The sequence below is a fragment of the Dioscorea cayenensis genome, chromosome 11 (genome assembly GCF_009730915.1).
Source record: "Dioscorea cayenensis subsp. rotundata cultivar TDr96_F1 chromosome 11, TDr96_F1_v2_PseudoChromosome.rev07_lg8_w22 25.fasta, whole genome shotgun sequence".
NCBI classification, from domain to species: Eukaryota; Viridiplantae; Streptophyta; class Magnoliopsida; order Dioscoreales; family Dioscoreaceae; genus Dioscorea; species Dioscorea cayenensis.
The window spans coordinates 16,476,793-16,503,651 of NC_052481.1; the positions used below are offsets into that span (position 1 = coordinate 16,476,793).

The window sequence follows — 26,859 nt, forward strand, 5'->3', positions numbered from 1 at the left end:
ATGTCTACTCCTGCATCAATTGATGAATCATCTGTTAATGTTAATTCTATTGGAAGTGTGGGAAATTTTGATAATACTGTTAATGAGGCTAATAATGTTGAAGTTAGTGAATCACCCATCAATGTTAAAGATGATGAAGTAGAAGAGAATCCATTTGCAGCCAAGAAAAGAAAGAGGACCTCTAAAGTTTGGGATGAATTTAAAAAAGTTACTCTCTTAGATGGAACAAAGAAGGCAGAGTGAGTACATGGCATGCATCAACTTGTGCTATTGAAGTTGGGCACAACAACTTAGTTTATTCGCCATTTGAAGGTATGCATGAGACAACAATTTGGATTGAAGGGACAAAAGCTACTGACTTTCTCAACAAATTTGGAAAAAATCTGAAAGTGTGAATGCAATTCAAACATGGAAATATGACCAAACAAAGGTGCGGCAAGCCTATTCTCATATGGTTTTAGTGCATGATTTAACATTTTCATTCGCTGAGAATGAAGTTTTTAATCATATTCTGAAAACTTTTAGCCCTAATTGGGAAAGAGGACTTTCAAAAAAAGATTGTATATCTGCTTGTGACATTGAGAAAAAAAGTGTATCTTAATTGTTGAAAGAAGTTGATCAAGTTAGTATCATTACTGATTTGTGGACATCTCCAATGCAAGATGTAGAGTATATGGTTGTTACTTGTCATTTTTTGGTTTTTGATTGGAAATTGCAAAAACGTATGTTATGCTTTCATACTATTGTCCCTCCACATACTGGAGTTGTTGTTTGTGATGAGTTATCAAGATGTATAGCTGATTGGGGTCTTGAAAAAAAGTTGACGTGCGTCTCAATTGATAATGATAGTTATAATGATTTTGCTGTGAATTTGTTGAAAGCTAATCTGAATTTGAGCAATTAGAATGCACTTGTACTTGATGGGAAATTATTTCTTGTGAGATGTTGTGCACATATTTTAAATCTCTTCATTCAAGATGGGCTAGGTGAAATTAGTAATATAGTTCACAATATGCGTGAAAGTGTGAAACATATCAGTAAAAGTGTGCCTCTCCTTACTATGTTTAGTGACATTACTAAGAAATTGAATTTGTCAAATAAGAAGCTAATTCTTGATGTTTGCAGAAGATGGAATGCTACATATTACATGCTTCAATCTACTTTAGATTTAAAGGATGTTTTTCCTAGATATCAACTAAGAGATTCAAACTACCATTACTTGCCATCCGAGGAAGATTGGAGTAAAGTCCAAACTGTTTGCACATTTCTTGAAGAACTTCATTATGTTACAAATGTCATTTCAGGTTGTTAGTATCATACTTCAAATTTGTTTCTCCTTGAACTCACCACTGTGAAGAAAGCTTTATCTAGAAATATGGATGGTGATAATCATTTTATGAGGCAAAATGGCAGCAAGAATGATTAGAAAGTTTGATAAATATTGGGGGGAAATAATTTGTTGGTATCAATTGCAACTAGAACTTCTTCTTCATCCAGTCTTAGTGTTGGTAGATCAAGAGGAAGGGTTGAATTTGATAATTTCATTAGAAATGTGGGTTTTTTTTCAATTAGTAAAGTTAGAATTGGATGTCTACTTGGAAGAAGGTGTTCACCTACACAATGAAAGCATTGATCCTCCATTTGATGTCTTGGAGTGGTGAAAAGCTAATTATTTGAAGTTTTGGGTTTTGTCAAAGATGGCTTGTGATGTTCTATCCATGCCAATAACCACAGTATCTTCTGAGTTAGCTTTTAGTACGGCCAAAAGAGTTATTGAGTCACATCATGCTTCATTAGCACTGGCTACGGTTGAAGCATTGATGTGTGTGGAGATTGGTTGAGATCTTATCAGGGATTCAAAGAAAAACAAAAGTAAGTAGAAATAATTTATGTTTTTCTATTTTTTCTAAGCTAATTATATGTAAGACCATTTTTAATATTTTTTACATTTTGTAGGAGAAGAAGGAAGTCCTTTAATTTCCTTTGAAATGAAGATATCTTTAACAAGAAGACAATTAGTAATCAATATTGGTAAGAGACTACATTTTTTTTTGAATTTTATATTTTGTATTTGTGATTAACACTATTTTATCTTTTGTTTTTAGGTAATTATGCTTTTGTCAAGATGCTTAGACTTGTGAGTTTGTCTGGAGTATGATGAGTTTTCTTAGAAGGAAGGCTCAAGTGTTCTTATGCTTTATTATTTAAGTGATTATGGACCAAATGCTTGTTATTTCAATATTGATAAATTACTTGTATTGGATTCTATGTTGTTGTTTATCTCAAGATTACGTTTAAATTTGTCATTTCATATTTTCAGTTTATTTATTGCAATTGATGATTTATTTTAATGTAAAAAATGCATAGTTATATTATTTGTGAATATATAGGTTCTATTCTTCATAAACGAGCTTTGTAAATGAGCTTCCCGAACGATCTTATAAACGAGCATTTAAATGAACTCAAGCTTGAACAAGCCAATAAACAAGCTTTCTCGAGTCGAGCTCGAGTCCAGTAATTCCTCAAACGAATCGAGCTCAAACAATATTTTGGGCTTGATTTGAGCTACCAGCCGAGTTAGAGCTCTTCTTTTTAGTCACGAGCCGAGCTTAAACACATAAAAGCTCGGCTGGAATACACCCTTAGTGTGGAGGACCCATTTTTTTGTCCTCTTCAGGTGACGCATTGAACCTTGATTTGGAAGATCCATCGGGAGGCTAGAGTCACCATACGAAACTGGTGGGTCAACGTCAAGGACATTAGAGCCTCGATAGCTCTGAACTTAGCCACGGCCACGCCTGGAGTTTAGAGAGTTTTCAAGACCATTGATTGACTGATTAAGATGTAAATTTTGTATTTGAAAAAGATTCATGTTATCTTGGATTGTGATGAGGGGAGAGCCCAGTTTCACTCTTGAGAGGGCAGTCTCTCATAAAGTTATATTCCTTGGAAAATTGATTTGGTGACGAATTGTGACGTGTTTTATGTTTTAATGCTTGAGATGTGATCTCTTATTTTAATCTTGAAAGAAAAAAGGTATTTAATAACGATTTCATATTCAAATGTTTTAAAACTCGTATTATGTTTGAGTATGATTTTTAGATGTGAAACTTTTGTTTGAGCCAAGTGAATCTTTATGCCAACTATGCTTCTCATATATATATATATATATATATATATATATATATATACTAGTTGAATTATTCCAAGCTATATGTATTATGGTAAAAATTTGGTAATTCGAAATGTTTTGATTTGGCTTTTATATTCTTTTAAAGTTGTGGCAACCCATGCACTGAGTGACTTTAATTAGTCACCCTCTCTCTTCCTTCCAAGCTTTAGCTTTTAGTGGTGTGGAGGGAAAACAAAGTTTTGAGCATTGTCCTGTTTATCTTTCTTCTTTTCTAGTTTTATGTATATTATACTTTGATCATAAGCATTTGTATAATTACAGTAATCCACTAGTATATTTGAACTCTACTTGCATGGTTGTATGCTTGTCTAGTTCTTGAAACCTTATTGTGTTTGTGACGAGCATGCTTTTTTGAACTTTATTATCAGGTTTTTGGTTTGTTGCTTCCCCTATGTATCTTGGTGTTCCTTATTTTTTTTATTTTGAATTGGTGAATTCTGTTTAGGGTTGTTTCATCTTAGGTACTTTGTTAGCCTTGCACCGACTCGAAGGTTGAGTGGCATGGGTATCCCTTCTCAGGTTGTAGCATGCTTGGCCTACTGGTCGGGGCGTGACAATAAACTAGACTATCTCAATAGAATTAGAACTTCCAAAGCCTAACATGCAAGCCAAATCAATAACAAAGCGGAGACCTCCATGAAAGTTAGAAACACGGGTACAACTAGTTATTTATGAAAATCCTATCATGGAATGTTAAGGGCCTAGATAGGCCTAACAAATAGTTCCTTGTTAGAAATATTTTAGAAACAAACAACTTTGTTTTTTGTTGTCTACAAGACACCAAACTATCTGACATAACCCTTACCTTCTTGAGATTTATTGGAGGAGGCCAGCTTGACAACTTCATATGCCTTCTAATAAGGTGTTCCTCTGGAGATCATTATTTCCTAGAATAATTCAGTAGCAACAGGATAGCTCATCTTTCAAGGGAACTTTTGCCTTTCAATTGAGTTCCCTTGTCTTAACCAGTCCATGTGGCTCTGTATCTCCATCTATGGCCTAAACAACTGTTATATGAAACCTTCCTTTTATAATGAGACTCGGATAAGAAAAGGGCAATCCCTTCACCCCCGAGTCATTTTGGGGACCTCAATGCTATTTTTCCTGCTAAGGACAAGAATAAGGGCATGTCGAACCTAGAGGATTGAAGTCTCTCTACACCACTATCTAATTCATGACCTTCATTGCTCTAAACCCACTGCTTTTGGGAAGGAAATTTATTTGGTCTAATAATGAAATGGATCCCACTTAAGTTTGGCTAGATCACTTGCTAACATACCACAATTGGGCCTTGTTGTTCCCTAGATGCTTCCAAACTTCTCTTTTGAGATTTAGATCATATCATGTCCCCATTTGCCTTGAAGCAGGTCCTCCTATACTGAGTCGCAACTCTTTCAGTTATGAAGCCACATGGGAAACCATAGATAGTTTCAATAATCTGAGATGTGATTTGTGACTTTCATCCACCTTCTCCAATTGTAGGGATTTTATGCTAATTAAGTAAAAAGATGTACTACCTTAATTGCAATCTTTGCAACTGGGCAAAAGAAATCTTCAGTTCAGTTACTCAACATAAAAACTCACTGCTCCTCGAACTTAACTCCCTAGATATTCTAAAAGAAGTGAGGCAGTTAACTACTAAGGAACTGAGCATAGAAACAAAGATATTTTAGCAAATCTCACATCCACTATTTGTCAAGAAGAACTATATTGGAAATAGAGATCCAAGTTTGCATGGCTCAAGGAAAGGGAAGCTAACACAAAGTCTTTCCACATGATAGCAAATGGTCATTGCAACCACAACCTTATAACTAGCTTCTTCGCTAAGGGGGAATGGATCAAGGGAGACAATAGGATTGGTGTAGGTTTCACCAACTATTTCTATAACTAATTTGGAAGAAAAATTGACTTTTGCTTTCAAGTCAATTGGTCAAGACTATTTGCATGTAAGCCTATTGTTGACCTTTCCGCCCTTGAAGCTTTGTTTTCTCTTGCCAAGATCAAAAACTCCACTTTTGAGCTGAGTGCAGATAAAGAACTACCCTAGATGGATTCTGGATACTTTTTTCTAAAAACATCGTTGAAAATCTAACCTAATTTGCAACACTTATGTGAGGATTTTCATAGTTTAAGAGAGCGCTTAAATTTAGCTAACATTACCCTGATATCCAAAAAGACTACAGTTGTTGAGATAGTTGACTTCCACCCAATTAACCTTATTAACTCCTCCTTTAGAATCATTTGAAAGACCCTAGCCAACTAATTAAGTTGAGTTACAAGTAATCTAGTTGACTACACCCATTTGGTCTTCATAAAAGGTAGAAACATTGGTAATACTATCATTACAGCTGAGGAACTAATCTGTAGCATCCAAAAATACAACTTGATAGGCAACACCTTCAAAGTCAACTTTTCAAAAGCTTTTGATATGGATAATTAGGAGTTTCTCAAAGAATTACTTACTACTTGCAGATTCGATAATCACTAGATAGCATGGATCATGGCAATTCTTAATGTAAGGCCTGAATATTAATAAACATAACCCTTATGGTTTGCATTCAGCATCAACGCAACCTTAGGCAGAGCGACCCCCATGTTTCCATTGCCATTCGTATTAGTTGATGTGCTTAGTGCAATGTTAAATGATGTGCACGAGGTAGGTACCTTGATCGGCGTCCGACCGGTTGGTAAACATGGGAGATATGTTATTTGTAATACACAGACAACCTACTCCTTGTCATAACTAGAAGACTTGGAGATCTAAGAATTTTCAAACTGATCCTATACCTCTTCGAAGACATATCTAGATTGTGGATTAACTTCCAGAAAAACTATCTATACTATTCAAAATGAGGTAGGTTACCAAATTCAGGGGGTATCCTCACTCTTAACTGCATAGCTAACCAACTCCTGGTCACCTACTAAGATGTTCCCATCTCAGACAAAAGCCCTTGCCACCAAGATTGGCTAAGGCTTACACACACAATCCGGGCTTGTCTTGCCTTATAGAAACTCTAATACATGTTTATTGGTGTTGATTAATGCTAATTAACTCAGTGTTCTCCTTTATTCTCACATACATGATATTTGTGTTCAAGCTTCCAAAATGGGTAAGTGAGAAAATTGAAAAAACACACAGGCACATTTTATGGAAAGGTAGAGAACTCGCTAGCTCAAAATGCTGACTTGTTTCTTGATCACACATTTGCAAATGGTAAGAATAAGGGAGTTGGGATGTATTAAACTTGCAAGATTTCAATCACACCCTTCTTGGAAAATGGTGATGGAAGCCTACTAGAATAATACCTCATATTAGTCTCCAATGATCTATTTCATCTATTATTGGATTGGCCAACCATAACTTCTTTTTCACATTCTCTAATTAGAAAACCATTCTTTTGGAAGAGCATTCTTGATTGTTGGCATGCTTTCTTTCAAGGTGCTAATAGGATCCTCAAAGACGGAAGAACTATCATGTTTTGGCTTGACAAGTGGCTTGATAGTAAAGCACCCAAAGATGTTTGACCCAATCTAATTATTGAATGGTAAAAACTCCTATCTCACGATGTTTGAATTCCAATTGCTACCTCCAACGACCCTCATTAATAATTTTCTTGAATTCCATGGGCGTTTATCCACAACGCTAATTGAGGGCGCATGTGGATTTCATGACCTTTGCATTGGAACAAAAATGGAAATTCCTCAACCAAGTCGCTTTACAACTTCCTGAATAACAGTAGACTTAGATGTCCCTTAGCAAATCCTTATAAAAATGGGTCTACCTTCTCAAAGTTACAATCTTTAATTGGCTTGCCTTCGATAACAACATTTTAACTATAGATCATTTGGCAAAATGCAGCTACAACAAAACTTTTACAACTACTTGTATACTTTGCCATGTAGTGGTGAAAATCATGGACCACTTGCTCTTAAAGTGTCCATTCGATTCTAGGATTTGGGGCATTATTCTGCATTATTTAAATAAATTATATATTCTATGTAATATGTTATAAAAGCAAATTTATATAAAAAAAAAAGTTTCATTTCTATTGTATTATTTAATATGATTATAGATATTATATATATAATTGTGAAAATGCGCTAACACATAATTAAATAAATAAATATATATATATATATATATATATATATATATATTGTTAAAGCTCTAATTCTTACAAGATAATTTAAAAGGAAAGAAAAAGTATTAGGAAAAAAAACCACTCACCGAAAATCTTTGCATAATAAATAAATAAATAAATAAATAAATAAATAAATAAATCACTTATGCAATTGAACTCACTTTGGATGTTCACTTTCATAAACCAAACATTAAATACAAGCACAGTGGTCGGGGCTTCAGGCAACTCCATGAGTTTAATATGGCACAACTAGGTAAACAGGCATGGCGTCTTCTATCAAGGCCTACATCTTTTGTTAGCAGGGTCCTCAAAGCAAGATATTACCCAAATGCCTATTTTCTAGAGGCTAGTTTGGGCAACAACCCAAGTTATATATGGCGTAGTTTGTTGTCTACTCAGGAGTTGATCTGGAAGGGGACGAGATGGCGGGTTGGGGACGGAAAGTCAATTGGGTATGGAACTCAGCGTGGTTTCCTGATGTGCAATGTCTAAAAATTACCTCAGCACAAGGTGCAGGAATTGAGAATTTGATGGTGGCCGACTTGATTATGGAGGATGGAAAGAGCTGGGATATTGCCAAACTAGCACAGTTCAATAGGCGTGATGTTGATTTGATTCTTAACATCCAGTTGAGTATTCGAAATGTGGAGGATGCCATATGCTGGTGGCCGAATAAGTTCAGGTATTACAATGCTAAAGATGCCTTTCACTTATTGACAAATCAAGACTTACGGGGAGATAATCATGAGATGGCAGAGGTTTGGAGGAAATTATGTAAAGTTAACGTACCTCCAAGAGTGAAAGAGATGTTGTGGTGAGCTTTGTCTTACTGTCTTCCGACTAAGACAAGGCTAAGCACCAGATATATCCTGGATGAAACAACCTGTCGCTTGTGCCGGGAGATTGCAGAAACAGATATCCACTTATTTTGGGATTGTGCCTATGCTCAGGACTGTTGGTCGTTGGTGGGGCTGCCAATTCAATCATCATCACCGTCCTTGCTAAGAGAACTATGCTCTTTGATCTTTCAGCAAGCCAGTAAACCACAATGCAAACTCTTCACCATGACATGTTGGGTTATCTGGCGATGTCGTAACAAAGCTTTATGCCAGGGGACGTCCACACCGGCAACAACTACAATACTCACAGCCAACAATTTTCTCCATTGATGGCAAGATGCAAGGGAGGTGGAAGCCAACTACTATCCACATCCCAGATACAATCGCAACTTGCATAGACTCGACCACCATAGGGCTATTTGAAAATAAACACTGATGCGGCGGTGAAACATGCTAAGAACCGAGCCGGTTTGGCTTGGATCTTATGCAACCCTGATAATTTGGTGGTAGTTGCTGAAGGTATTCCAATCCATAAAGGGTAGATGTCATGTTGGCAGGGGCTATGGCAATCCGAGAGGCCTTATCATGGATGGCAAAATTCAGGTATAGCAATGTCATGTTAAAATCTGATGCTAAAGTAGTTGTTAAAGCTATCAACAATAGTGATATTTTGCACTCTGAACTAGGCCTAATAATTGATGATTGTACTTCTTTATTAGCACAGTTGTACAATGTAAGATGTACTCATGTTCGTCACTCAGAGAACTGTGTTGCTAATGCTTTGGCTAGGGCAGCATGTGCTATGTCTCAGCTCAGGTTTTGGGAGAGCTGTCTCCCTAGCCACCTGGCTTTCATAATGCAAAATTAATAGTAATCGAAGTATTGGCAGTAAAAAAAACATGAAATACAAGCATATACTTTCATATTTAACCAAACCCAGGGATTTATAGAAACCACACTTCCAAATTTCCTTGACTTGTATAATTTATTGGGAGCCGAACACGCCGGAGTCGTTGAATTAGGTTGCCATCTATCGCTTTTAAGCATTGGGATCCATGCATCATATTTGGTCTGTGTAATGTAGGCCCAGTCCAACTATGCAAAGCCCATTCCAATCCACAATACCATGTGGATATGATTTTTTTTCCTAAACTTATTTATTTTATTAAGTAAATAATTCTAAATAAAAAACAATTATTCGAAATTGCTTCAACAAAAAAAGACAAAAAAACATAATTTTTGTTTTTTCTTTTCTAAAAGCCCATCCCATCATGCTTAAATACTTCATAAAAATGGAATTTGGGAAGAGTGAAGAAACATAATTGAATACTATTTAATAAAATCAAAAATATAAAATTTAATTAGAATAAATAGTTGGAAAAAATTGGATAAAATTAAAGTTCGGCTGTAGTGCTCATTTCACACTTTAACAAAACCATAAATCTAAAATAGATATTGATACAAATTTATAATTATTTATTTTTTTATATGTACTTGTCTTTTAAAAAGAACAAATATTAAATATTTATACATATTATTAAAGTAAATGTATAATCTACTTCCATTGTAGGGAGTTAATTAATTATATATAGCTTAGAGTTTCTACTGTATGTTTACACTCAAAAGTCCTAAAATTATAAAGACCCATATACAGAGTGAGAGAATTTGCCTGATTTGTAGTGGTGGCAATATTTTGTCCGAACTCGCCGACCCGGTTTTGTTCGGCCCGGAATAAAAAGGGCTTGGACAAAAGTTGTATTAATCCGGGCCGGGTTTGAGCAATTCTTGATTGTCCGAATTTAAATCTGGGTCGGGTCCGGACAAAGAAATTCGGACAACCGGGCTTTTGTACCTCTAAAATTTTAAAAGCCCAAATCATGAGCCCAATTGTTTTATGCCCAATTTTCCAAAAACTTCAAACTTATATGGTTTTTTTATTAAGACTTGGAATTTTGTATGATTTAATTTGAGTTTTGGATTGTTGGATTTTTTTTTTTTTTTGCATTTAATGTGAATTAAATTATTTTTTATAATTTAATATTCAAGTGAAGTTAAATGTAATTTATAAGATTCGGACAAAATTCGGACATCCGGACAACCCGGTTTTAAAAAAAATCATGTCCGGACAAGTTAAGTCTGTCCAGATTTAAAACTAGGCCGGGTCCAGGAAACAAGTTTATTTATTTATAGTAGTAGTTGTTCAGATCCGGTTTTGTCTGGACCCGGATTTTTGCCACTAATACTAATTTATATTATTAGTGCATCAAGCTCTGTCTTCATCTTTTTATACATTCATTTAATATATTTAGTTAAATAATGTGTATTTAATAATATTAATAATTTAATATTAATTGCTAAATATATTGGTTTAAAAAAAAAAGTTTTGTGGTGGTCTAGATTTAATCGAATTTTATAATTTTGTTTAGGTATGAGCACATAAACAAATCATAATCCGTGATTTTTTTGAAGTGATTTTCTCTCAACTTTTCATACACAAATCCCCCATTAGTAATATATTAGTATCCAATAAATATTTTTCAACAAAACCAACTTTGAATATAGGGGCTGTTTGTTTGCAAGGATTGGGCTGGGTATGGATTGGGAATGGATCTAATCCGTTGTTTGGTTGGCAGACATGGGAATGAGAAAGGATTATATGAGGAATGAGATGGGGGGAGAACCTTGATTGCCATTCATCCAAAATTCTTGAGGAATGCCCAATCCGGAATATGAAATGACCATTTTAACCTCATTGTTTTTCCATCCGAGAAACAAAACACGCACCGTCCGTCGTCTTCGTGCCATCAGCGACACTGCCGAGAAACGTGATGCTGTTGATGAGATGTACATCGGCGCCACGCAACCGAGCTGAGCCGACGCCAATGGTTCCGGCGCAGCCGGACATGGCTGCTGGAGAGGATATCGAAAGCAATGGAGATGGAGAAAAGAAGAAGATGACGATGATGATGATGTGTTCCTTGTCTCCTTCTTCACCTTCTTCTTCTCATGTTCTGGTTCTCATGCGTTGCAAGTTGGAGCCGGTGAGGACCGTGGTGTCGGAAACCTTATAGGATACTATGAAAATCAACACCGTTACAAACCAATGAAAATTATTTTTATCATTAATTTTTTTTTCTTTACTTGGGTGTTTCTGTTTATGTTTTAAATTATTATAATTTTTTAAAATGAAATTTAGGAAGTTATTTGTTTATTAGATTTGTTATCCTCGTGATCTTCTTCTGATTGTGATAATAATAATAATAATAATAATAATAATAAGTATTTTCTGATAACAATTTTAAAATTTAAAATTAATTATAAAAATAAAAAATTTTAAATTATAACAATAACATATTATAAATAAAATAATATTATTAGTTAATATACTTATTTATTTAATATTTACTATATATATATAAGGGTATAAAAGATATTTCTCACATATTTCTTTTTTTTATTTTTTCCATTCCCAATGAATTACTCTCTCATGCCCTCAAATCAAACACAGTTTTTCTTCCATTTCTAATCCATTCCCCCTTATTTTTATTCACATCTCATTCCTCCGCAATTCCACTCATTGCAAACAAACAACCCCATTAGTAATATATTAGTATCCAATAAATATTTTTCAACAAAACCAACTTTGAATATATAAGGTAAAATATGTTCCGGGTCCAACCACTCCCCTAAAGTATCTAATCCGAAAAAGATCAACCTAGAGGATATGTCCTTCGTCATGTGTTATTTAAGAAGGATGATTTTTCAAAATGATTATTTTTTTTACCACCACTCACACACATGCCACATACATTAAATTCACAATTATATTTATGGGAGACAATTGCATTATAATCCGTTGTTGCGCCCGTGGTCTTTTTTTTACTAAATTGATTCCCAGTTTATCCAATTTTTTTTAAAAGCATAAATTATTTTAAAATAATAAAATATTATTTTAAAAATAATTCTTTGAATATACATCAAGCTTAATATTGTAGGTAATATTTCAAAATATTTGGCTCATTGAATTTGTGATTTTATGGAATAATTATTGTTTTTAAAGAGTAAAATTATAAATGCAAATTATATAAATAGGAATCTCAAATTTTTCATATTTTTGGCTCATATAAAGATAAAAACTAATATTCTAAATTAACACAGGGATATCTGGGTAACCCCTTCGATTTAATTTTTTTAAACCATGTTTAATAACATCCTTTAATTAAAACCTTTAGTTAAATTCGTACTAAATGGCAATTGTACATATTCAATTATTTATTTTTACATATCTATACATACTATTAAAGTAGATGTCTACTCCGAGAGTGTTTTAAGGAACAATTTTAATTTTTTTAATAATATTTAGGTTTTTATTTATATTATTTATAATATTAATAATTGAAAAATATTAATTACACATAATTATTTATGTAATAAATGTCCATAAAACCTTTGAAATTCAAGATATAAAATGGTTTCTATGGTAGGAGTTGTTTATTTATATTATTTTATATATGATATTGCCTCAAAACTCGTCATAAAATTTTAAAATCTCCGATATAAAGTCGGAGAAAATACCTAGTTTATATTAAAGTAGTATAATTATTGAGTAATGGTATTTTAAATAGTAGTCATGAGGCTGATATAAAATGAAACTAAAATTTAGGGGTTAATGTGAATATATATATATATATATATATATATATATATATATATATATATATATATATAGTGTTTCTCTTTCTTTCTCTCATACAGCCTTTAGTTTCTTTCTTTTAAAATTTAAAAATTTTCCATTCTCCTTGCTTCTATCCTTCAAGATGCCTAACTAATTGTTTTCAATCCAAAGGTGATAAACAAGATTCCAGAGGGTTAGTGGTGTTAATATTAAACTATAGGTGAGTAGGATTGTGGTCAACCAAAGATTGAACATGCTTGTGTGTTTTGTTGGGTGAGAGGTAAATACTTTACTTGTATGTAAATCTATGTTTGATTATGTGAATATATATATATATATATATATATATATATATATATATATATATATATATATATATATATATATATATATGATTGAGTTTATTAGATTGAGTGATTATTTTGCGTACATATCTTGTGAGAATATTGAGTATGATGTTGATGTTTTTGGATTAATGACATGTTAAAATTTGTGTTGTCATTTGATTAGAATACATTATTTTGTAAGAAGTATCGATGTGACTGAAACGAGATAATGGATATATGTGTTAGAACTTATTTGGTTTGATATTGCGATATGAGATATGAAATAATGAGCAGTAATGGATGATAAGTGCTAATCTAGATTGGGTATATCTTTTGGTCTAGAGATTGATATTATATATTGTGATCACAGTAGCACCTTTGCATACAAGCGACAATAAGATGTTGACATATGTCCATATAAGTGACAATAGGGGTGTCAAGGTATTGTGTCTATATAGATAACGATAGCAAAGCATTTGGGATCAATAAGATTAATGCATACCTTGGATGAGATATGGCCATTAGATCATTGGGCATACTTAGCTTATTAAGCGTTGCCCAAATAAATAAAACGAATTAACAGATGGTAGTGGAGAATAGGGTAAATAATTTGAAAATTTTAATTGACATGATCAATTTGTGTATTAATTGCTTGATTATATTTCTTAAAATGAAAATTTAAATTTTCATAAACAATTTTTTGCTATCAATTGCTTAATTATACTTCTAGGAATTAAATTGGCATGATCTATTTGGCGTTATTAATTGCTTGATTATATTGTTTTATATGATTCTATATGTAGTACAATACTTATTAAGCCGTTAGCTCATCCCTTGCCTCCTATTTTTCACGAATACATAATTATATTTCTGGCTAACGTTAATAGTGCACTTTATTGTTTAGGTTGGCCAACGCATAGAGGCTCATTTCAACTTTTACTATAATACTTGTTTCATTGAGTTAGGATTATTGTATTAGAATGAATATTAGAATTTGTGATACATGAAAATTGTTGATGCTTGAAAGTATTCCATAATTTTGATTATAAGTATTTGTGGATGATGTTCTTACTATGGTGTGTTTTGGGTTTGGTAACATATTATTTTATTATTATATTATTTTCATTTGAATAATAATGTGTGAGAAGAGGGAATGTGTTCCAATGTTTATTCTAAAAGAATGCAAAAGTTTTATTTTGATCTAAGTTAATTTTTATAAAAAAAATGTTATAAAAAATTGAACATAACAAAAGTTTTCATATTTTAAAAACCTTTTCTCCTTTAAGGTAGGAGATCAGTAAAACATAAGGATATATTATTTAAATATATAATATATAATTTTACTATATTTGAATTTGAGAAAAAATATATATCAGAGGAGATAATTTTTTTAGAAATAAATATAAATATGTCATGTTCATATATATATGTATATATATATGAGACCGCGTCTCATATGCAACCATTGGATAGAAATCCAATGATCTTCATTATGTGAGAAGCGTTCGTAGATTCAAAATTGGGAAAAGTACAAAAAAAAACCCATGTGGTTTCCGAGTTTTGCAAAATAAGGAATGTATGAATCGATTCTACGATATGTGGTTTTCCCAGGATTAACTTTTCCAGCTTTTAGGGAGGCAAAATTGTCTATTTACGTAAAAAAATCACTATGTGACTTAAAAAAACAAGATTTTTTTCAAATACTGATTTTTGTTTGATTTTTGGAATTTAAGTTTTCTAGTTTAGTGAAATTTTAGAAGAGAAATAAATTTAAAAAAATATTTTTTTATGTCATATAAGTTGATTTTTTAAATAAAATGACGATTTTGCCCTCGTGAGTTAACACCGTTAATCGCTGATAATCTGCTTTTTCCTTTTTTTCGAAAATCTAAAACCACATATCATAGAATCGATTCCTCATTCCTTATTTTCAGAAAACTCTAAACCATACGCTGTTTTTGATGCTTTCTCTTTTAAAATTTAGGAATGTTTATCCTCAATCATTGGATGAAAATCTAACAGTTTTTATTATGTTCTTATAGTGACAAAAATTTCTATTTATTTTATTGTATTTATAACTAGTAGTACAGTAAAAAAAATAGGATACATAATTGATTAGGACCGTTCACTCATAATTGCATAATAATATAATCTATTATAGCCGTTGAATTCAATGTCTATTAGACATATAGTTGAAGTTAAAAAAAAAAAGTACACACACCAACCTATTCCCTAGTACAATTCATTGATTACTGTGTTTTCTCTTTCCATACCCATCTCTATCCGTCTCTCATTCATTCATTCATTCTTTTTTTTTTTTTAAAATATCTGGGGATTATCTGGGGATACTCTATTAACGTCCCAGATGACTTATTGTTTATATATATATATATAATTAGACTACCGGAACTAAACATGGGATTCTTCCAATAAAATTTGTTGGGGAGCATGTGCTTGATTTTTCGAGAACAGTTGAGTTCACAATAAAAATAATAATAATAATTAATTAATTTTTATAATCCTAATTTCAAAATTTTCCTAAATGCAATAGTTTGTGCTGGATGAGTGTTTAATTTCAACTAGATAATCACCCTGATTGATCTCTACTTTTCTTTCTTCTTTTTGGTCACTTTCTTTCGAAATCTGATTAGTCCCTCTACTTTTAAACGCTTTACAACGTTAAACAGCCCTCTATTTTTAAACGCAGCCATCTACCAATGGGTCATTACTCTTTAAAAAAATGTAGGACCTCAGTGAGCAGTTTTTAACTAAGCAGATATTTTCAAAAGTAGAGGGACTAGTCGAAAGCATTTTTTAGTAGAGGGACCAAAAAGAAAGAGAGAGAAAAATACAGGGATTATTTTGGTAATTATACCAATTTCAACACAAAACTGAAAACTCGATGCACTTGAAAGCTTAAATTTTTGAAATTTTACTCTCTCAGTTTCATATTATTTATGGAGCTTAAATTTTGTACAGATATTATAATATAGTTAAAAATTTTAAAATTTTAAAAAAAATATATATAATAAAATATTTTTATTTATATTAGAGTCATTTACTCTTATTAATATGCATATTTTTAAAAAAAAATTAGAAAAAATAATATTTATATAATTTTTAAAAATGATAAATAATTAAAAAAAATTCACAGACAGAGACACACAGAAAAATAATAATAAATAGATAATTATAATTAAAAAAATAAAAAATTCTCCAAAGCAAAACCAACAATTAGTTAATTTCAAATTTTTCTTAGAAGGTGAATTTATTGTTCTTGATAGCTGGATTCCAATCTTACTGAAAGTTCTCCTGACACTCTCATGGATCCAAAATAAATTTTAAAAAAAAAAATCTTAAAAAAATAAAATACTTCTTTTATTATTTCAACGAAAGCCAATGAGAAAATAATAATTATTAATATTTTTAAAATAATTATATATATACAAAACTCACACTATGCCACTTGACCAAACCAAATCAATACCAATGGACATCTCCTTCCTCTTCCTCCTCTTCCTCCTCCTCCCAATCCTTCTCATCCTCCATAAGAAAAACTCGTCTCCAACCCAAACCAACTTCACCCCACTCCATCCCTACCCAATACTCGGCAACATCCCCCACATTTTCAAGAACCGTTCACGCATGCTCGACTGGGCTTCTGATCTCATCCCTCTCAGCCCCACCTTCACCTCCACCGTCTCCCCCTTCATCTTCACCGCCAACCCTTCCAACATCCAACACATCCTCCACTCCAACTTCGACAACTACCCAAAGGGCGGCTTTGTCTCCTCCGCCATGCACGATTTCCTCGGCCACGGCATCTTCAACTCCAACGGCCCTCTCTGGCGTCTCCAACGCAAGACCGCCAGCTTCGAATTCAACACCAAGTCCATCCGTTCCTTCATCTTCGATATAGTCCTCCGGGAAACCATCCAAGTCCTCATCCCAATCCTCGATCACTCGATCACAACCAACAAAATCCTCGATCTCCAAGACCTACTCGAACGCTTCGCCTTCGACAATATCTGCAACCTTGCCTTCGGCTACAACCCTGAGTCTCTCGCCGGTACCAGTGACGAGGGCCTCAGATTCTTCCACGCCTTTGATGAAGCCTCCCACATCGTCGTCAAACGCACCGGCAGCACCATTCCCTGGCAAATCAAGAAGCTTCTTAATGTTGGTTCCGAGAAAAGATTCAGACAATCGCAAGGAATAGTAAATGAGATGGTGTCTAAGTTCGTGAGGTTAAGAAGGAAACAAGATGATCTTCTTTCTCGTTTCGCTGATGATCCTAGTAATTCTGATGAACTGTTACTTGATATTAGCATCAACTTCATGATTGCCGGCCGTGATACTACTCCCACAGCCTTGACTTGGTTTTTCTGGATCTTATCTTCAAGACCAAAAATAGTCAAACAAATCTTGGCGGAGATCAAATCAGTAAGAGAGAAGAAGAACGACAACAAAGATGAGTTTTTTGAGTTTGAGGAGTTACGAGAGATGCATTACTTGCACGCGGCGTTGTCGGAGACGATGAGGTTGTACCCGCCGGTGCCGTTGTTGCTGCGGGTGGCAGTGAACGATGACGTGTTGCCGGATGGGACGGGAGTGAAAAAGGGGTGGTACGTGATGTATAACTCGTATGTGATGGGGAGGATGAAGAGTTTATGGGGGGAAGATTGCATGGAGGTGAGGCCGGAGAGGTGGTTGGTGGATGGGGTTTACCGGCCGGTGAGTTCTTATAAGTATCCGGTGTTTCATGGAGGGCCAAGAGTTTGTCTTGGAAAAGAGATGGCGTATATTCAGATGAAGGCAGTGGTTGCTTGTGTTTTGGAGAGGTTTGAGATTGAGGTGGTGGAGGAGCGTGGGGAGCCACAGCTTTCCATGACCATGAGGATGAAGGGTGGCTTGCCTGTCAGGGTCAAGCATAGAAACAACAACACTGTTTGATATATATATATATATATTTGTTTGGTTTTGTTTTGTTTTTATCGGCTTTATAACCATGAATTACTCCATTTGTACGTGCTTTTATTAAATGAATATTTTAAGATAATAATGGATTGTTTTTGGTGGGATTTGTGAGGAACTTGATGATTTGATGTAGAGTATTCTCCGGTATAAAAAAACATGTTGTTTAAAATTGTTACATAAAAATTAAAAATAATATTAAATTATCTAAATTTTAACATAAAAAATATAAAATTATTAAACTATATATTTTTTTAAATTATATATTTTTTTTAAGAGTATAAATATTACTTTCTTTGTTTATATAACTTAAGAAATTAAAAATAAATAAAATTGAAAAAAATAACAAATATTGCTGATAATTATTTTGAAATAAATTTATTTTTTTTAAAACGACATGTATTTAAGAACGGAGAGAGTAGTCTCAAGTCAAAATCTACGTGAAAATAACTATTATTTGAAGTGAAGTGGTTAAAAACAATATCACCATTATAATATATATATATATATATATATATATATATATATATATATGTCAAAGATTATAGAAGATGGGAAAATGAGGTTTTATATCTTGCTCACTCGATGTCAATGAAGAAACCATAAAGTCGAATAGATTAAATCAAAAGAAGTGTTGAACTTCCAAGGAAGGCCTACTTTAAAGGGGGCAGAGAAAAAAAATTCATCAATCCACCAATTCAAACGGGTCACACCCGGACCTAGGGGTTGTAAAATGAACTAGACTGAGTCCAGCTGAACCCTTTGGGTGAGTCAGATTGACAGATCTAGCGGCCAACCTAGCCCATCTAGCCCAACTAAAGGGCAGGCCAGATCTAGATCAGTGCATTGGACTGGACGGGTTGGGCCTATTGGACAAAGTTAACTGGTCAATGGCCATTATCTCTACTCTCTAGTGTCATTATTTTTTCATTCAAACAAATCAACATTTGAAGTAAGAGGAAAACATTCCCAATTTAATAACTTCCCATCAAGTCAGAGCAAATGATTTGAGAGTGGGTATAAGAAATTCTTATAACAATTTAAAATATTTGTTTTTGAATTTTTTTTTAATTTTTATTGTTTTATAAATTTTTATAATACCAAAAATATCTCTACCTCAACAGCACAAAACTCATATTCCTTATTTGCAGAGGGGCAAACCCTTTAGTTTAGGACTAATTTTGCCCCAGCACACTCGACAAATGTGTTAATGAGTTTTTTTTTATCTCTCTTACCAGCTAACACTAGGAACATAATGGTACAGTTGCAGATAGACGTGGCCATTTTGAACCGAAAAGCAGTGGAACCGAGCCTAAAAAATCGAGCCAGGAGCCGGGAAAAAAACCGTAGCAGTCCTAAAAGCTGGGCCGGAACCTTCATATAAGGTTCGGTTCCGGTTCAAAATTTAAAAAGCCAGTGAAAGCCGTGGTTCCAGCCGTGGTTCCATATCTTGATTCAACCCGGCGATTCACATCTTGTTCAACCAAAGGTTCAAAACAAAAGTTCATATTATATTATATAAATATAATATGAATAATATCATATTATATAAATAACGTCATTTATGATTAGGTTTTTTTATTTTTGTTAATATCATTAATTAGTAATTAATTAAGTAATTGCATGTTTAAAGATATTTTTAAATAATTAATTAAAGATATTAACCAAATTGATTATTGATTAGGTCCGATTACGAATACTTGATTAGCCGATTAGGTACAATTTGTGACATTCGATCCAACTTATATGTCTTATCGCCATGCGAAACTTTTATTCTCTAAATGCGAGAGGATAAGTTATAATTAATTGATTATGCCACAAATTATTAGTTACAAATTAAATATGGATTTATTAAAATAATTTAATTAACGAGAAGTACTTAAATATTCAATTTTTTTAGTAGATTTCCATATTATTTTTTTATAATTTAATATAAAAAAACAAAAGACTAGATTTTTATATATCTTGGTTTTTGAAACTTACAAAAATTAACATAGTTCATATTAAATTATATTTATTTTTTATATAAATGAAAATATCTTGAGTAAAAATGCTCTCATGTAAAACATTTGAATCATTAAAAAAATATATAAATAAATAAAATAAAATAAACATGAATATATATGTGTATATATATCAATTTTCCTGATTTTTGTTGATCGTTTAAAGATAGATATATATATATATATATATATATATATATATATATATATATATAGATATTCAATATATAGATAAAACTCCCAAAGATTTTTCAATTTGTAAAACTATGCAACTTATATAAGTATACTTTAGAAATCAAAAGAAAAAAAGGAAAAAAATAAAAATAAAAAAACAATTCCTAAAGAAAAAAACAAATAACATACATGAACATTAAAAAAATAATAACAACAAAAATAAATAAAAACATTGAAACCTTGGGTATACTGGTATACCTACTTAACTTAACCTACTATCTTATATTAGTATTAAATTAATTCTTGTATTTTTTTGTGTTAATTAATTTGAATTATTGAATTATTTAGTTAAAAACCGAATCAGTATGAGCAAAGTCAAAGCCGGAACAGTTGAACCAAAACCGCTGGGAGCCAGGAACCGAACCGCCAAGAACCTTGCTAGGGAGGTTCGGGTTCCGGTTCAAACTTTCTTGAAGCGGAACCGCGGTTCGAGAACATCGCTGGTGGTTCCTGAACCGTGGCCATGTCTAGTTGCAGACATGAAAAATGTACAAATTTTTTTTCAAATTAGAAATATTTGAGGGATCTCTTGTTGCTTTTTGTTAATAATTTATAACCCTAAATATAAATATAGCATTTTTAATGTTTTTATAACTTATAATTTCTATTAAATTTAATTTTTTTATTTGATAAATTAAATATGATTACAAAGCTGAATGCAATGACCCTGGTGTCACTTTGTTTTGATGTTAAGAGGCATGAATGCATGATTTAGGTATTGAATGAATCTGAATAAAATAAAAATTGACGTTGTTCTGTAGTTTCTGTTAATATAAAATTAATAAAAATCGAATAAAATATGAGACAACTTAAAGCATAAATAATCAAGATAGTGCGAGTCATGGTATCATGCATCACAAGACTCTTGTGAGTTTCTGCTTGATGTTTTGTGAATAAGTACATTCAATTATGATTTGTACATTTATGATTAAATTATAGAAACCATGATTGATCTTTGTCTGTGCGTGAATTGTCAGATCTGAAATGTCAGAGCTGGAAAATATTAAAGCAAGCTTCACCTTGATCTATGAGCCATTTTTTTTTATAAAGGTGTTCTCTTCTTAATTTAAAGCAACTTCGGAAGAAGCATTGTTCTTAACGGAAGCATCTCGTCGAATGGGAACCTCCTTTGTTCTTTTCATTTGTCATGCATTGATTGTTTTGGGTGAGAAAAGGTTCGGTTTGTAGTTGATAACAACTTGGTAAATATTCTCTTCGTTTTTTTTATTTATCATAATTAACTGAATTTTACATATCAAGAAACTTAATTATTTTTTAAAATTTTAAAAAAAAATAGTTAACTTTCCAAAAATAGTTAACTTTTCAAAATTACGTTAATTTATATTTTCACATTTATCTTTCATATTTAATTCTAGGAAGAGAATTGAATAGAGTGTTAAGGATAATATGGGGGAAAAAATAATAAATGCTTCTTGATGTTAGCAAATGACAAATAAAAAAGAATGTGAACTTGTGGCAGATAAAAAAGAACGAGGGAGTACTTGTGAATTACGTCAATAGGTTGTGTTGTTTTTGTTTCACATTTTTAGCATCACATAAAAATTGTTGGTTTGTGTTACGTGGAAAGACTTGTTTGGTTACAATTTTTTCCTCTCTTTTGTACAAATTAGTATTTTTTTTTCTAATATACAATGTTAAAATGGAACTTCTAAACGATACAAACAAGTGTAATTATAAACATACAAAAGGTGGTCCCCGAGCGAAGTGAAGAACTAGCTAATAAGTACTTTTATATATATATATATATATATATATATATATATAATTTTTGGTAAAATATATAGACATAATAAAATGTAATAATTAAAGACAAGTAAAGAAAAAACATAAAATTAGGCTAAACACTTCCTAAAACTACTCAAGATTTATATTGCAAATTTTATTTTCATTAGACACCTTTTTCTACAATGTCATCATCCTCATCATGTAAGCTAACTTCAACTCTATCACTAGATTTATAGCCCTTAAGCTCCTCCTCTGATTTGTTCTGTAATTTTTTGTCTAAAAGTTAAAGCTCCAGCTCTTCAGTTTCTCTTATGGCTTGTGGCCTAGTGTTCATCTTTTCTCTAACCTCAGTTGCCTAGCCACATCACCCCATGCCCATGTCATCATCATCTTCAAAGACCAACTCATTTTCAACATCTTGTGGAGCCAAGTTATTAATATTAGCTCTCATTTCTCCAACTAACTAGCCGTTCATTACAATCATCAATGCCATTTAAAGAGATGGGATCAATAAGATTTCACATCTCAAAATGACCTTTAAGATTCTGATTATACTTAATGTAGACTAAATCATGTAATATTTGATGCTCTAGTTTATTTCACCTTTTAGTATGAATTTTTAAGAAGTTAACATAAATAGCTAATATAAAAGCTCTTAACAATAAGCAAATATATGTAAAAAGTGAAACTCTTAAAAATAAACAACTTAATTATACAAATACAGTCTAATTGCATTCACAATCTGTTTCACTATGAGTTAAGCTTAAAATTTTGATGGCTAGTTGTTGCAAATTAAACGTTGAATTTCCATATAAACTCCACCATGCAACTGAAAATTGAAAGAAATTTTCATCGTTAAAGATATTCAACTTTATAGAACCAACAAGAACATAAAAGATTTATAAAATATTTATTTACTTGGACGTTGTGTACTCCTTGTTCCAATGGCCTTTGTATTTCTGAATTAACCCTTTTGGTCTATTGTATACTGATAATTTATTCATAATTTTATTATAATATCCTTACTTTTGCAACTTATTAATGTAGATATTGAAGCCCGTTACTATAGCTCAATCTAGCATACTATTGTAATAATTACCTTAGAGAATTATTATAGCATTGGGAAATTTCTTGCATTTACTGATCTTTGATTTGGTTTAGAAGTGGAATTAAAACTTTACAGAAGATAAGGCTGAAGTAGGAGAAGCCTGAGAAGCATTAGAGGATTGTGGATCTAGATTATGAAGAAGAAGAAGAAGAAGAAGAAGAAGAAGAAGAAGATGATGATGATGATGATGAGATGGTTTTTCAATTTTTGTGAACCTTTGTATGAAGGCCTAGGGTTGATTGTGAAAATTAATTAAGTTGTGGGAAATGAACATGCTCTTATGTTTTACTTATTTTATACCTCATACGGTGTGTTTTAATTACGTTTTCTTGAGTGTGGATGCCTATATGTAAAAACGAGGATATGATGTAAGACAATGAAGGTGAAGGTAATTGAAAAGACGTGAGGAATTTAAATCGAGCATGGGTATGCATACACTTATTAGGGGTGAATTTTCAAGTTATGACAATGAACTAGCCAGAATTGATACCTAAAATTCAAAGGCTTTAAAGTGGAATTTGTAGGGAAGTTGTAATACTTTCTTTAATCTAACTATCTGCCAAATTTCATATTCATTAGGTTTATATTCTATGCAATATGTCCTTTGTCTTGGACTTGTCTTGGAGAGAGTGCTATGCAAGACCTACATATTTATAAGTATTTTCACAATTATCTAAATAGAAATTAGGCAAAGTGTTGACTATAGAAAGTGTTTCTTATTAACTTTCAACCTATAAAATATCTCTACATTTGGGAGTATATGTTTAAAGCTATGTGTGTGGAAGTGAGATATATCTCGTTTTTTAATGTGCAAAAAGAGTATGAGATTCAAATTGATGATATAAAATCAGGAGAACTCATGAAAATGTAAAATTTTAATATATTGAAGTCCTATGTGTCTATTTCTTTTTGAAGTAAGGCTTATGTGATTGGGAGAAGTTTAAGAAAAATTATGATGAAAATAGTTCATAGGAATTAGTAAAGTGAGTAGGCTTACATTAATGTGCACACATGCATATTGCAAATGCATGTGTATCTTAATGCAATTAGTAAAATTGCTTTGGAGAGAAAGCAACGTAACGATTGGCTTGCATAAGTATGTGTGTGTGTATATTTATACACATATCTATATATAGATATATCTTTATCTTTACTTAGGGGGACGGGGACGTTCATTTCACCATAAGTGGGGAGAAGTGGCACTTCCCTGAAGTGGTGGAAGTGATCTGACTTCCACCACTTCCCATGTGTTCATTTTGTATGAAGTGTCACTTCCATGAAGTGTTCAGTTTCCCACTTCTGGTGTTTATTTTAGTGTAAGTGGTGTCTCTTCTACAATGACTTTCATAACATGTTCATTTCAATGAAAATGAGGGAAGTGTATAAAAAAAAAATATTATAATAAATTTATAATTAAAAAGGATTAAAACTCTATATCTTACAAAATCAAATATTTTTAAATTTAAATGAATTTTTATGTTTTATATTTTATTTTAATTTTTAAACCCACAAGTTTAAATAATTGTATACGTTGATACATTTTGATGCTAAACATTATTTATTAAATTAAATTTTAATAATGATTTTCTTTTTTAAATATTTTAATTTTATTTATTTTAAATATAAATTTACGTATTTTAATTAAACATGCCTAAGCTACTGTTTTCCCTCTAGCACTTGCTATTTCCCATACATACATACATATATATATATACACACTCCACTATTATGATGAAAAAAAATGAAATTTGAGTGGAGAGAAATTAAAAAGAATTTTAGGAAAGACAAGAATCAAACATTCTCAAATATAAAAATAATGATAATGAAGAAAACAATCCTAAGAAAAAAATCAACTTATTTATAATGCTTAATCAAGTATAAATAGTGAAACAACTCTGCATGGAAGCTAATGTAAATGGTATCTGTATAATCAACAACACAAGAGAAACTGATATAATTTTGAGTAGAATCTCATTTGACAACCAAACAAAAAATAAATATAAGCATGATTCCATACAAAAAAACATACAAGAAACAACACAAGAATTTTTTTGCGTTCGCAAGTACATAACACAAAATCCATACAAAAATACCATAACAATGCATGTCAAACATAAAATCCATACAACACTCTTGAAATACATAACAAAATAATAATTGTCTCATTCAAGATTCACTTTTTTCAACAAAAAAGTTTGCCATCCACCACTCCAAAGAATAACATATGCATTCATGATAAAGGCGATAGAGAACTCATTAGGTACATAAGTTTTAAATAAAACAATTTGTGTTGTATGACTTGAAATAAAAAATACATACCTAGTGATGATTTCCTCAAGGGTTAGAGTTTCTCATGGATGCAATAAAATTATCTATCCATCTTTTCCAAAGAGATGGTTTCCTCAAGTAGAAGTTCTTGGCCTCTTTTTTTTGTCGATTAACATATTGAAGACCATTTCCATGTCATCATCACTATAACCCTCCATGTCCCACAACGCATCGGTAAGTTTTTCTTTCCATGTCCTCTTTCTGGTCCTATTTATTGATGCAGCCATCTTACCTATCTTTTCTCCAATGTTTTCTCCTGAACCATTTTGACCATTGGTCCTTATTCCACAAGTAGCCCTAGCAGTGTTCTCACTCGTAGAAGACCTTAGTGCTTCATGTCTTTTATTTTCTGTATCCATAGGTTCACCGTCAAATGGTGCATTAGGTGGAGGTGCACTCTCATCCTCATTAGGAGTACCACTAAATTGGTCAAAGATGGTCCGTGCATAATCACCAGTAGCGTGATCATCTCCATCAACCAAACGTAGCTCATCAAAAAAGGGTATAGGCTTGTTTAAATACTCCTTGGCTTTTGGTTGCCCCTGTATAAAATGAAAGATAATGAAGTAAATAATAGTGTTAATAATCATGTCAAACATAATAAATAAATAAATAAAATAAGCATACTTTTATATATGTACGATAGGTCTCATCTTCTAGCACTAACTTCTTTTCCGTGTCATTCCATCCAACACCACTGAGATTCATAAGCTTTTTAATGTTTTGATATTTTTGTTTCAAAGTGTGCATGTGATTCTCCACATTATCGGCATCCATACAAGTGGCAAGGAACCTACTATTCACTACATTCGCTGCTTACAAATGCCTGGCGTTTGAAGGATTTGTCAACATTTAGGTCACTTATTGCCATATCTGCAAGTAATGGTATCAAGACATTATCCATTTATTTTGTTCATTCTACAATAATAATAAAAATAGACATTATTATCAAACCAAAGAAAAAAATTCATCCACCTAGTAATGAGTAAGAAAACCATTTAATACAAACATAAAGTTTTACTATCCCAAAAATTTACCACAACATGAAATGAAACAAATGTAACAAATACATCCAAATAAGAGTTTTCATAGTGGTGCCCCAAAGGCATGACCATGTGATACATAATCATGCCACATTTTATCTTTAATTTTCCCACTGAGTTCCATTCATTGAGCTTGTGTCTCAAGTCATTTGCCTAATATGTTAGACCTCTCATGTATGAGTATTCATCTTTATCTCGTATATGTTCTTGCATCATAATGTCGTCCGGATCAACCCGCTTACAAAATT

General features: G+C 32.1%; 2 protein-coding genes across 2 annotated transcripts; both read left to right on the forward strand.

The window, feature by feature from the left end:
* On the forward strand, positions 1-1,312 carry LOC120271643 (zinc finger BED domain-containing protein RICESLEEPER 4-like). The gene is made up of 2 exons (XM_039278316.1): positions 1-239; positions 1,126-1,312. Exons 1-2 carry the CDS (start codon positions 1-3, stop codon positions 1,310-1,312), a joined length of 426 nt encoding a protein of 141 aa, XP_039134250.1.
* Positions 1,313-16,664: 15,352 nt separating this feature from the next.
* LOC120271644 (cytochrome P450 94A1-like) lies at positions 16,665-18,128 on the forward strand. The gene has a single exon (XM_039278317.1). It carries the CDS (start codon positions 16,665-16,667, stop codon positions 18,126-18,128), a length of 1,464 nt encoding a protein of 487 aa, XP_039134251.1.
* The last annotated feature ends 8,731 nt before the right edge of the window (positions 18,129-26,859 follow it).